The sequence below is a fragment of the Cyanidioschyzon merolae genome, chromosome 20, assembly GCF_000091205.1.
Source record: "Cyanidioschyzon merolae strain 10D DNA, chromosome 20, complete genome".
NCBI classification, from domain to species: domain Eukaryota; phylum Rhodophyta; class Bangiophyceae; order Cyanidiales; family Cyanidiaceae; genus Cyanidioschyzon; species Cyanidioschyzon merolae.
Window position 1 is genome coordinate 1,536,711 of NC_010146.1, and position 12,813 is coordinate 1,549,523.

The following is a 12,813-nucleotide window of genomic DNA, read 5'->3' on the forward strand; positions in this document are numbered from 1 at the left end:
AGATGCACAGCTTTGACATTCGAAGCGCACCAGTGAGGGCATACGAATACAAACGTAACTTCAGGATTCTCTGCCGCCTGTTGTGGAGAGGCTCTACTGACCCTTTGCTGCTGGGATTCATTTTGTCACCGGATTCAAGATGGTTTGCAATGCCCTTGAACAATGGATCGTAAAACAAGCGATATCATTATCCTATTTTATCGTGCAAGATTCCACGCTTCGCCATGACTTGCGTATAAAGCTTGCTCAAAGCACGAATTCTTCAAGTTTTCGATCTATGATTTGTTTCATCTCATGGGCGGGGCAAATCGCCTTGTTTGACTGGTGAGGAAAACAACTCTACGTCGTCCCCAGATGAATATTTCATGCGCTCGTGCCGCATGTTCACTGAGCTGGTCACGTCGAATGATCGATTCCGCCGAAAAGCAAATCTTCCTCTGTACGTGACCATCGACGAAACGGCATCCGCCAGCACCATCAAGATACCACTCACAAGATACGCATCACGAGTCTCTCATCTCTTCTGTGTGCCTGAAGAATGGTTAAGGACTCGGACACCAGTCATCGAAACGATCGCTACGAACGGAGCGTACATCCACTTTCGGAACCGGAAGCGCAGATTGATCGAAATTTCTAGACATGAACTCCAGACTGGATTTTCGTTCCGGTACTTTTTTCCATATGGACGATATGAGGAATCACAAATTCATGATTGCATGGAACAGCGCGCACTTCCATGTGCAACTGACCGAGTAGACGACGTGGGGATCGCCCAGACAAAGCCATTGCTTGTAAGGTCTAGCGCTGGGCACCAAGACGCAGGAGGGTATCGAGGCGAGGCTTTTGCACCTGGGAACGGTATGTGCTGAGTGCCGAAGCCAGCGTCGACACTGTACGGGGCGGTGCTCGCAGGTGGACATTTGGTGGGCGTTTGGGATCACCTGAACATAGTCAGGTATCCCGGCTGCGAAAAGCGCACCTGAGCTGCATGCAAGGAAGAGGAGCACGGTAATTGAATACTAGATCGTATCTTCCGACTGTTCATGAAAGACATCGACAACAGCGCGAAACTGTACAATCGGTTTCTTTACGCTGCCATTAGCATCCTTCGATTCCTGAAGACGGCGCTCGAGAAAAACAAGAGACCGGCGTATTTGCAGCCAGAGATAACAAGAGGAAAAAGAAACTGTCACAAAACAATCCCACACAAGCTGGCGTCGGTGACAGTGGGAAAAACCAAAAGTTTCGCGTGTACCACCGAATTAGACAGACGACGTCCGTTCCACTCTAGTCTGACACGGGTCTAGTTCGTTGACGCGGTGAAGCATGAAGATGAGAAGGAGGCGGATCCTTCGACACAGAAAGTGCATGAGAACGACTTTGTCGTCAGTGCGGACCCTGGAAAAACGAAAATCGTAACCATCGCAGCATCCAGGCGTGCAGAAGATGGCACTGACGGTAACTTACGTCAGAAAGACATGCGTCTTTTGATGTTCTCGAGAGCGAGATACTTCCGAAAATCCGGTATAATGAATGCAAGGAAGAAAATTGTACGTGGAATGCAGGAATGAAGGACCACCTTGAAGCTTTGAGCGAGGTGACGAGCCGAGGAGCGGACTTTGAAGCGTTTCGGAAATTCATGGAAGTTCGCGTTGCGCACTGGGATGCGCTGTGGGAGGATTATACCAAGCCCCGGTGGGCTCGTCTGCGTATGAATCTGTACTGCGGAAAGCAGCGTGCATTTGCGAACTTTTTCAATGAGTTGAGTGCCTTGAAGGAGGATGAAATTCAGAGGCTCGTAGCAGCGTACGGAGCAGGGCGCTGGAAGAACCGAAAAGGGACTACGCCAGCTCCAACGACCAGAACATACAAAGAGTGCGCACGGCGTTTCGTTACGATAGCTTTAGATGAGTCCCGAACGTCCTATACACACCATGAACTCGGGTGTGCGCTTCAGAGAGTGGACATGGAAAAGCGCCAGCGGAACCCTGAGGATATGAAAAAGTACGGACTGCTGACGGAGGAGCAAATGGAAAGGCGAGCGAAAGTTCGTGGACTACTCGCATTAGTAAGTACAACTATTGACGGCAAGAAACATATGGAGTATGTGAATCGTGACTGTAATGCCGCTATCAATATAAGGAGATGTGCGGTGATGGAGGAAAGACCTCCGGCGTTGACACGAGAGAATTTTATGGGGCAACCTCTGAAAGCCGAACTATATGAGACAAAATTTGAAGCAGAAGTTCGTGGCCGGTTCAAAAAGACGGGTAGGCGTCTGCACGTCAGTCGGAGACGTCTAGTCTAGGGCGCGTCGCTCGCCACTACTGTACACGGTCGGCATCGTTCGACTCTAGAATGGCGTTCAGCGGAAGTTCGCCTGAGCGAGAGCGCTCTGGGAGTTGGATACCGAATGGATCCGAGTCCTTTTTCGGGAGTGAAGGATCAGAGGCACCTGAGGGCGCTGAAGGTCTGGGCACCGTATACACACCGGTGCTCAATGCGGCCCAACGAGCGAAACTAGAAGCGCTTTCGGAGCTGGTGCGCTCTGCCGCCGAACTAAATCTCACGCCGACCGAAAAGGCCTGGATGGATGAGGCGTGCCTATCCCGGTTTCTACGGGCGCGACGATATCACGTTCAAAAAGCGTTCCGGCAGCTGCACGAAACGATTGTGTGGCGGCGCAGTTTCGGGGTAGAGCAGTTGATGCTCGATCCCGAGCTCGCGGACGTCAAGCGCCAGTCTGAGACCGGCAAGTTGTATGTGCACGGTAAAGACCGGTTTGGTCGACCAGCAGTCTTCATGAAACCGCGACTGCAGAACACCAGTGAGCGGAAAACGGCTCACGAACAAATGAGGCAGCTTGTGTACACGCTCGAACGAGCTGTTGCGGAGATGATGCCGCCAGTCGAGAAAATCTGCCTCGTGATTGACTTTCCCGGTTATTCGTTGCGAAATGCACCGTCTATTAAAGTACAGCGACAGACGTTGAAGATTCTCCAAGACTACTATCCGGAGCGCTTAGGATTCGCTGTTTGCATTGATGCACCGGCAATTTTCTGGACATTTTTTGAGATTGTCAAACCATTCATCGATCGGCGAACATCCGCAAAAATACAGTTTTGCAGTCGAAAGGCGAAAGAAGGCACCAAACAAAATATGCGGACGCTGATGAATCAATTATTTGACCCAGAGGCGCTGGAAATCGAACTCGGCGGGCGAAGCGCTTGGCGATACTCCAATGAGGAATACTTTCGCGAACGAGTGCTTCCTGAGTATTTGAGAATTAAATCCTATCCAGAGCGCGTGGAAATGATTCCTTGTGCTGAGGAGGACGTTAATAATACACAGGACGTTTTCTACGACAGCATGAGCTGCCTCGATTGAGTCCAGCACCACAGGGCCCCGTTGATTTTGCTGTTTACTTGTTCAGTGGGCAAACGAAGCGCTGATAGAATCAGAGTCCTTCGATATCATGATCTGCGTAGCGTACATCGGTCGTTGGAATTCGTGCGTAGGGAGGATCAGCGACGCTCGAGATACCACGCTCGATGGATATGGAGTTCGATCAGATTTCCGATACGGTATGCTCTTGACGGATGATGATCAGCGCTTCGAGCTATGAAGGAAATATCGCTTATCAATGATGCGCAGTGTTCGGTTTTAGGCGCAAGGTGCCTGATCATGGAGCGTGCAGTGGATTCTACTGCACGCAGAGCGATTCGGAATGGTTTTTGAGATGCCAGCACGGTCGCAGCAGGCACTCCTAGAGAATGGTGATACCGAATGCCGATATGGCGCAATGTGACGACACGAATGTATTCGTTTCGGATGATCTCGGTGTGCACGTCAGAAGCGATCTCGCAGGATGCAACTCGCTTCGTGCGGATGTATTGCGCAAGCCGCGGCGCGTTTCAGGAACGACTTGCGTGGGCCCATTCGCAAAGTTTACGAAATCATGCATTGTGCCCAATGCTCGAGTTCCAGCTTCTAGGTGCTGCAGTCGAACGCCACTCCTGTATCCAGAGAATCATGTTCGGAGGCATATCGAGCTGGCTGTACAGCGGTCTCTTCAAGACGAGTTTTATTAAAGCCACTGAGTGCATTCGCAAGCCGCTTCGTTTATTTGCGAGCCGCCCAGGTCAACCTTTTTTCAACTCATGGCCTCAGCGAAGTTCATCGAAAAGACAAACGGGCGCGGGGACACCCCGCAGCACCTACATGGGTACCGGCTTGGAAGCTTCTTGTCAAATAAATTGCGGTACTCGTCATTCGACATCCAGCAACGTCATAGATAACGTTCCTGTTGGAAGCTGCGCTCTCGATGGAGTCCGCATCCCCTTTTCAGGTTCCGGAAATTCATGTAAAATAATTTTCCGCGAATAACGCTCTGCGGACCACGCCTTATCCGATAGCACGTCGAGGCAGGAATCGCGTCGTGTTGAAAACGCAATATGCTCATCCGAATACAAAGCTGAATATAACCTTATACAGTGTGACATAGCTGCTTCCACTCGAATATTGCTACACCTGTGTCAGCATAAATTGGAACGTATTCACTTGGGCAACTCGGGCCTGCTCACTAGAGTCTAGGTGTCTTCCAATTGTTATCAACACTAGGCTTTGCGGGCTCGTTATCCAACTACCTTCTTTTCCTCACTCTCTAACCTCTCAACTTATAACACATCGGCCTCTCCGTGTCATGCCGCTGCATTGGCACCAGTCGCAGGATCCTGATAGCGGCATTCGAGTCCCGAGTTGGCTGCTGACGGCAGCTGTCGACGCATTGCATGCACCGACGGAAGTTGCGACCGATGCCCCGCGTCCCATGTTCATCTATTCGCATGGAGCCGCAATGCGCTGTTCGCAGTGCAGACGCACCTGACTACGGTCAGCTGTTCCCATTTGTGCACGAGCACACCTGCTCCACCTGCGAGCACCGCCCCGTACAGTGTCGACGCTGGCTTCGGCACCCAGCACATACCGTTCCCAGGTGCAAAAGCCTCGCCTCGATACCCTCCTGCGTCTTGGTGCCCAGCGCTATACCTTACAAGCAATGGCTTTGTCTGGGCGATCCCCACGGCGTCTACTCGGTCTGTTGCACATGCAAGTGCGCGCTGTTCCATGCAATCATGAATTTGTGATTCCTCATATCGTCCATATGGAAAAAAGTACCGGAACGAAAATCCAGTCTGGAGTTCATGTCTAGAAATTTCGATCAGTCTGCGCTTCCGGTTCCGAAAGTGGATGTACGCTCCGTTCGTAGCGATCGTTTCGATGACTGGTGTCCGAGTCCTTAACCATTCTTCAGGCACACAGAAGAGATGAGAGACTCGTGATGCATATCTTGTGAGTGGTATCTTGATGGTGCTGGCGGATGCCGTTTCGTCGATGGTCACGTACAGCGGAAGATTTGCTTTTCGGCGGAATCGATCATTCGACGTGACCAGCTCAGTGAACATGCGGCACGAGCGCATGAAATATTCATCTGGGGACGACGTAGAGTCTTGCTCGTCGTCAATGCAGTAGAGCGATTTGCCGTACAACGAGTTGCCTTGAAACTGAAAAATCGAAAACGTGACATGTACGTGATTCGAGCAAGCTGCACAACTCTAAAGAAAAAGCGTACAGGCTTGTACGTATGACTCGGATGATCAGATCGGTTATAGCACGATTCTTTGTTTACGCGTTACGTGAATCATCTTGATTCCTGTCATGTAATGAATGCTGGTGTAGCATAGATAGAGCGAGCACTAGTGACGAAATGCATATTAGGTATGCATCTTTCAATATGCCATATGCATGACAAAATACTGCACATAAGATTATCCGATCCAATGAGCGCTAGATGTGGCGTATACCTGTGCTCGATCCCGAACTGGAGCGCGACGCATTCGCGCTGCACCGCCGGCGATAGCGTACAGCAAGTTCGGGTGTCCAACGCACACGTACTGCATACCATACGCTTGCCACATTCGTGAGCGCGCGTTGATGCTCCAGTGCCATCGCGGCATCATCTCGAATACGCAACCATCGTGCGTACGCATTCGCAACGCTCCCAGCGGGCGCCGGTCATCGCCTTTGGAACCGCTTCTTGAGCTGGGCTTGATGGCGTCTTTCAATTTATTGATGGAGTAACATCCCACGATTGACACCATAATCGTTCACCAAATGCTCAAGAAAACCGCTCCTGGGGTAAATATACGGCGGTCACGCCTTGCTGGATTTCCGACCATATCACACGAATACCGTGCTGCAGGCGGAAACCCAATGCCCTTTCTACTGGCCACTGAGTTCGGTCGTCGCAGGTCTCCGTCGTTTTGGGACAATGACCAGATCGAATACTAAGCGTTTCCTTCGAAAATTCTCCGGAGTCAAAGCATCTTGACGTTCTAGATGCATGAGTCATTTCCGTATATCGGTGGAGGTAATGAGATTTCTTTGCAGAGGATACTTATGTGGGCAAGGTTACAGCGGGAATCACTCTAGAGTAGCGTCTGTCGTCTCCCATTGCCTCGTAAGCTGGCATTCGCTCGGCCTGCCGCATACGACCTCGTGCATCTGGATCTGTTTCACGCGCTTTGTCTCTAAGTTTCACAGCGGACATTCACGCCTTTGATGCATGTATGACGTCCTGTAAGTTTCGATGGGAATCGTATAGAATTGACCCCTAGATTCGCAGGATGTTCTCGTCGTCAAAGGAGCAAAAGTCCAGCACCATGGTCTACCACAAACCACCGCGGCGTGTCGATCGTATCCTTGTCTAGCCCACGGAGCAACTTGGCGAATACACGATTCCTACCTCCGTACAACCGAGACGGTTGGCGACACCAGCGCAGTCGCCTGAACTCATGCTAAGGATCGTTCGCAGCAGCGACTTGGGTGCTCGACGACACTTGACTGAAGCGTACGGAGCATTCGCTTCTGCTCGATTCGGCGGTCAGCGCGTCCAGATGGGTCATTGCGTCGTCGTTCCACTCGTTGGTATGTCTCCCGGTGTCCATGATTTTCGATATCCCATGCAACCGAGCAATGGAAAAACCAGGCAGTTGTTCAACGTTTTTCCCGAGCATCAGTTGGCACACGAAAAATCTGACTGAAACATTCGAGAGGAATGTAGACAGATGGCAGCTCCGCCTCTGGAATTCCTATGCTATGCATCAATCCTGCCCTAAGAACCGGTTCGCTACCGCTTGCGCACGCGCAGCAGAGCAATACAGCAGCCCAAAGCTGTTGAAGGCAGAGAGGAACTTGCCTTTGGAACTTTGAGCTTAAAAGAATAGTTCGACAACAGAGAAGACGCCCACGATGGATTTGATCCAGAGAGGATGCCTCGGTACGTAGGATGACTTGATACCAAGCTCAACTGTGCACTACATGACCGCTGTACGGTCATGGACAGCGATGTTGCGTACGATCAGGACATAAATATGTGGCAAAGAGAAGCCACGGAGTGCATCAGCAAAGCATTTGGTGTCGAATGATCTCGCCCGTTTGGCGACTTGTGGTCCACTGAAACTTGAATCGCACGCTAGAGCTGATGCTGTCGGAATGCTCGGTTTTCTATTCCTTGTGAACAGTTGTTTGCCGTCCTTGGAACACTTATAGATAGGTCTGCCATATTCCCATGGCGCATGCTCGTCGCCCGAGACAAAAGGTAGGCTCTCCTGGAACACGCGTTCGCGTTCCCGCTCGAGATCGATTGTGTGCCGGGCATCGGACAGCGCTCCACCACAGAGACATGCGCTTTTGGTTGCCCATACGTGTGTCTTAATCACCGGTGCTCCCAATGGTATAGATACTTCACAACTCCGAGCTTCCTGGATAGTATTTCGAACAGAACATTTGGAGTGGAGTGTCTTGAGAAGGAAACAGTGATGTGGATAGATTCTGATGCATTCTGGTTTCGCAGCACGATTGTCAAGATCGCGACTTCAAGAAGGGTGCATCATTTACCAGCTGACCAAAGATTAACCGGTTTCCGCGAGTAAGGCCAGTTTTCGGAACCCAGCGATAGCAGTACAAAGTCTTTCGGCTACCTAAACCCTATGTGCAGAACCAAACTTGTTCTGCTGAATACCTGCGAGGGAAACGAACAAAAACGAAAAACAAGTGTGCTGGCACACGAATTCCAGAATGCACTTATCTGCGTATAACGTTGCTTACATGTAGCATACATCACCGTAGTACAAAAAATACGGTCGACGACTTGTCCGGTTTCCCGCATGCTCGAGACACTGACGCCTGCAACGGAAGGATTCGTTTAACCGAAATGTCCATCCGCGGCACACGCAGAAGCGGCATGACACCAGGCCCGTTCCGGAGAGATTTGATGCATCCGAATTCCCAATCGAGGGACATTGCGATGCCGTGCGACTCACCCAAGACCACGAGGCCTTGCGCCTTACACGACGGTGACCTGCTTTCCTGAAAGATCTCTCAATTTATGGGCGCATCATCGCAGTCTCTTCTCGTGGATCGAGAAATTCGTCGCATGCCAGAAGCGAGAGTCACGCGCGCAGCAGTTCCTACGCATCCCGCGCGCCGCGCGCACCCAGTAATGTCTACGACATGCGCCCTGCCCATGTTCCAGGCGAGCGCGAGCAGCCCAAAAATACACTTCCATGACCCGAACGGAACCTCCTCGTGCTAAACGACCGTAAATCTCCGCGCAAAACGCTCCTCCTACATGACAGAGCGACATCCAACGTGCCCTCTGCCAGAAAAAAAAAGTCCAATTCAGCGCATGCGCTAGCATCGCCCGCGCCGTGTCTCTTCTTCTCAGCACGTGTCTGTGTCGTGCGCACCTCTGCATCAGTCAGAGCGCAACGACGCCTTTCGGTATCGATGAAAAGTCTGTAAGAGGCATTGCCGAAGGCAGCAGCGCATCCGCACCTCCCGAAATCGAGACAAAGCCGTCGCATCCAGGGCATACTGCTCCAACGCACAGCACATCAAGTCTCGCTATCGCTTCCTCATGTAATAGAGGCGCTTTAAATGATACATGACCGTACTCTTCGGCTTCTTGTTGACTGTCGCGCTCGCTCTGGCCTTTGCTTGTGCAACGCACTCCTCGAGCGCTGCTTTATCCTTCGCACAAGCAGCCTCATTGAACTCGTTTGCCCCCAGACACTGTAAAAAGCTAATTAACTCGGAGGTGCACACCGGGCCGTGCCTTACGAGGCGCTCGATCTGGGAGCGCTTCGGTAGCGCCAGCTCCCTGGTGTTGCTCTTGACCATGCTTCACTCTGTGCAAACCCAACGCACCAAGAACAAGAGAAAGCAACCCGACGGAAGTGTAGCAGCCAAGTGGAGCTTGCTCCAGTTAGCCGCGAGCGTGCGTGGGCAACGCTGAGCTCTAGCGGCTGCCGCCTCGACAACCTGGACCTCAAACCCTGCGAAAGAAAGGTTTATGAATGCACCCCGCCCCGCCGCCGGTGGCGTACCAAACCAGCACGTCGTCTGCGGCACGGGCAGGGGTGGCGCTCAGAGGCGGCCCGCGCGCCATACCCCATAACATGGGATTGGTGCTTTTCTTTTGAGAATGATTCTTCTCCCAGATTCTGTGAAGTGATGAACGGGAGATGTCAGACTCTATGTCTGAAGAGCGGTACGCCTTGTGAGAAGCATGGAAGTAGTGCGTACGCAAAGCTTTCATGAAAGGCCGCGTTCATCGAGTTCTGATCCAGGATCTGAGCGTTCGTTCACTGCGCACTGGTTAGCTGCAGCAACACCCTGCAGTATTGGAAGACGGCTCCGCAGTCCACCAGCTGCGAAAATGTTGCGGAGTGAATGTTCCAGCATGTCCTCAAGTCCGATATCTGGTTTGCGTCCGAGCGCACGCGGCACCACCCGTGTCTAGAGCTGCGCTCTGTAGCTTGCGACGCCGGGTTGCCACTATTCAAGGCGGTAGGCGCTGTTTTCCCTTTTCCCCTCTGCATACCCGAATATCATGTACCTCGGCTGTCGCCCGTGGAATCCCTGATCCCTCAATACTCCTCTGAATAGACCAGTGAACGCCACTACGAACGCGCCTTGCTACCCGCGCTGCAGCGCACGAGCACTGGACCCATAGCGTCCACCTGTCTCTGGATACGGATAACCGCCGCACCTCTGCGCGAGAGGTCTGTACTTCGACGCATCGATTCAGCACCATAACGCGAACCGTCCAGGAGCATCGTACCCGCCGGGAGCCTGGCAGCTCCGCCACGCTGCCGCATAGGCTGCACGAGCTGCGACAGACGTTGTCGATGTGACGTCCAGGCTTACCAAAGCGCATGCACATTCATTGGCGGCACTCTTATGCCGTCTACGCTAAATGAGCGCATCACGTACCGGTCGGCTGCACGGGGCGCTGTGCAATCAGACTTTTACGTTGAGCGAATGATGTCTCCATGGTCGAGCAGCGCTGCTGCGACGCACCCTCAGTCCCAGTGGCGAAACGTGTTTTTTGGCCTCGAGGGCCTGCACGTGCCAGCCAGATAAAAATTCGTGCCTATCCAATGCGGGCAAAGAGCTTGAATATATCACCAGTAACAAAATTATTGTCGACGACGTTCACCAACCAGAATGTCTCTCGGATGTGTTCTATCAGTGCATACGCGCGACGCTCCTCCGGCGTTCCGTTTTCGGGATCGTAGATCGAGGACCAGTTCTGTTTCCATAGGGCAAACGCCTCTTTGCTCCATACTTTGAAACTTTCTGGGCAGACAACAGTCGGTTGGATGACTTCACGATCGGGGAAAATACCCCAAGTGACTGCGTTTGTGCGCGGCTTCCTGACGTTCGTGCGCAGGTCGCCACGACTATTGATCGCATAGATCGATAGCGACCCGAACTCGGGCGTGTTTCCGCGGACTGCGTCGAGGAGCTGTATCATCCGCTCCTCAGAACAGAAAAATTCAACGTACGCTTTCTGGTAAACGTAGCCGCCAGCGCCGCCCCAGCCGACCGTGACATCCGTAGATGGTGCACCATTCACCCTGGGCTGCGAATTAATGGTCAGAAATCCTTGCCAGTTCATCCGCTCGAGCGCAGCTGCGATCAAATTCGTCTCATTGGCAAGCGGCTCGGAAGCCCAGGGGAACGGCGCTTTCGTCTCACCACGTAAAAACTTGACAAAGACCGCGGAGACGTCGTGGAGATTCTGCGGCGTGCCGAGGGCCTCGCGCATGCGCTCAAGTTGGTCGGCCGTGTAGAGACCTCCACCACCCAACAGATGATGCTCTCTGAGCTCACCATACGCCGGAGAGCGAGAATCGCCCCAGCGACCATTCGGGAAATCATCCCAGGTCTCGGTGCGAAGGAGGTAACTCGCAGGTCGATTGGCCCAGAATATTGGACGCACATCTTCGGAGCGGCGTCCGTCAATCGTGGCAGGTCGCCAGGGCAACGCGCGCACTGACTCGAACTTGGGCACCAAGCCGAGGTTTTCTAATATGGAAACCGTGGCTTTTTCCAGGTTGAGCGTGTAAAAGTGGAGGCCTAGTGAGAGTTTCGAATTCAGAATACGTCGACACATTTCAGTGCCGTATTCGATACCAAAGTTCTTGACCGCCTCCTCGTCGTCTTTGAGGCGCTCGACGGTCTCGGCGACCGCTTCGGGGACGTGCGTTCGACAGAATCCAGTCATGCGCTTGAAACCCGAATAAGACTGGATTGGCAAGATACCCGGAAGTATAGGCACTTGGATACCGATACTGCGGCAGTCCCGGACAAAGCGCAGAAACTGATCAACATCGTAGAACATCTGCGTGATGATGAGGTCCCCACCGGCATCAACTTTTTCCTTGAGGTAGTTGAGTTCTTGTTCGTATGTCAGTTTGCCGTCAAGGAGCCCCGCTGGATGTCCTTCTGGGTAGCCAGCAACGATCAGACAAAAGTAGTCACCATAGACTTTCCGAACGTGGCGCACGAGGTCGCTCGCATGCGCAAAGCCGTCTTTGCACTGCCGCCACTCCTGGCCAACCGGCGGATCACCGCGCAGACTCACGATATTCCGGATACCTCGTTTCCGTGCCTCCTCAAGTGCTTTATCGACCATACCCTCTTCCATATTCGTACAGGTCAAATGCATGGCCACATCGAGTCCGAAAAACTTTTGGATGTTTCCACTCAGTTCCAGTGTCAGGTCGGAGGTGCTGCCCCCGGCACCCCAGGTGACATCAACGAAAAGCGGCTCTAAGCGCGACAGGCGTGCGATCCGCTCATACAGTCCTAGAAGTCCTTGCTCGGTTTTTGGCGGAAAGAACTCAAAGCTATAAAACCGTTTACCTTCCTCCACACAGTGGGCAATCTTGTCCTTGATTTGGGGAAGCTCACGAACGGTCGGCTCACGGAACGCGGCCACACTGTTTCGACTTTCCGGCCGCTTGGGGCACTCCACCTCAACGGTGCCGTTCATTGGTTCAGCTCAGATGGACTGCGGTCTCGTCGCCACGATGACTGGCTGGTGCGAGGTTCGCGAAACGCACGCTCTCGTGTATGGATGCGTACTGGAAGTAGAGCGCCCCGGCAGACGAGCGAATCATCTATCATTCGACGCCGGAGCGCAGGCGCTCCGTTGCGATCGACAAGCGCCGCCGCCGTACCCGTATTTGCGCCATGCGGTGTATTCTGTCGCGATTTCATGGCAGGTGAAGTGCAGCAATCTCTCGATGTCGATACATATGTAATGTAATCGGGATGTGGTACACGGATGCTGCTACTGCTGCCACATTAGTCGTGTGATGCAGGCTGGCGCTGCTGTACGCATCGATGCATTTCGTTACGGGAGATCGGTGCGCCTGTGTGCATCTTCCGAATGTGCTTCTT

The 12,813-nt window shown here is 52.7% G+C and overlaps 2 protein-coding genes and 1 non-coding gene across 3 annotated transcripts, besides 1 other annotated feature; 1 reads left to right on the plus strand and 2 right to left on the minus strand.

The window, feature by feature from the left end:
* The first annotated feature begins 1,097 nt into the window (after positions 1-1,097).
* Positions 1,098-3,307: a sequence feature (repetitive element).
* CYME_CMT608C (SEC14 protein) lies at positions 2,359-3,387 on the plus strand (the record flags this gene model as incomplete). Its single annotated transcript, XM_005539489.1, has 1 exon — positions 2,359-3,387. The coding sequence occupies one exon, from the start codon at positions 2,359-2,361 to the stop codon at positions 3,385-3,387; it is 1,029 nt and encodes a 342-aa protein (XP_005539546.1).
* A 4,554-nt stretch (positions 3,388-7,941) lies between these two features.
* Positions 7,942-9,439, minus strand: CYME_CMT609T. The gene has a single exon (XR_002461719.1). It is a non-coding gene; the product is annotated as a hypothetical transcript (transcript).
* A 1,056-nt stretch (positions 9,440-10,495) lies between these two features.
* On the minus strand, positions 10,496-12,403 carry CYME_CMT610C (methylenetetrahydrofolate reductase; the record flags this gene model as incomplete). Its single annotated transcript, XM_005539490.1, has 1 exon — positions 10,496-12,403. One exon carries the CDS (start codon positions 12,401-12,403, stop codon positions 10,496-10,498), a length of 1,908 nt encoding a protein of 635 aa, XP_005539547.1.
* Between the last annotated feature and the right edge of the window lie 410 nt (positions 12,404-12,813).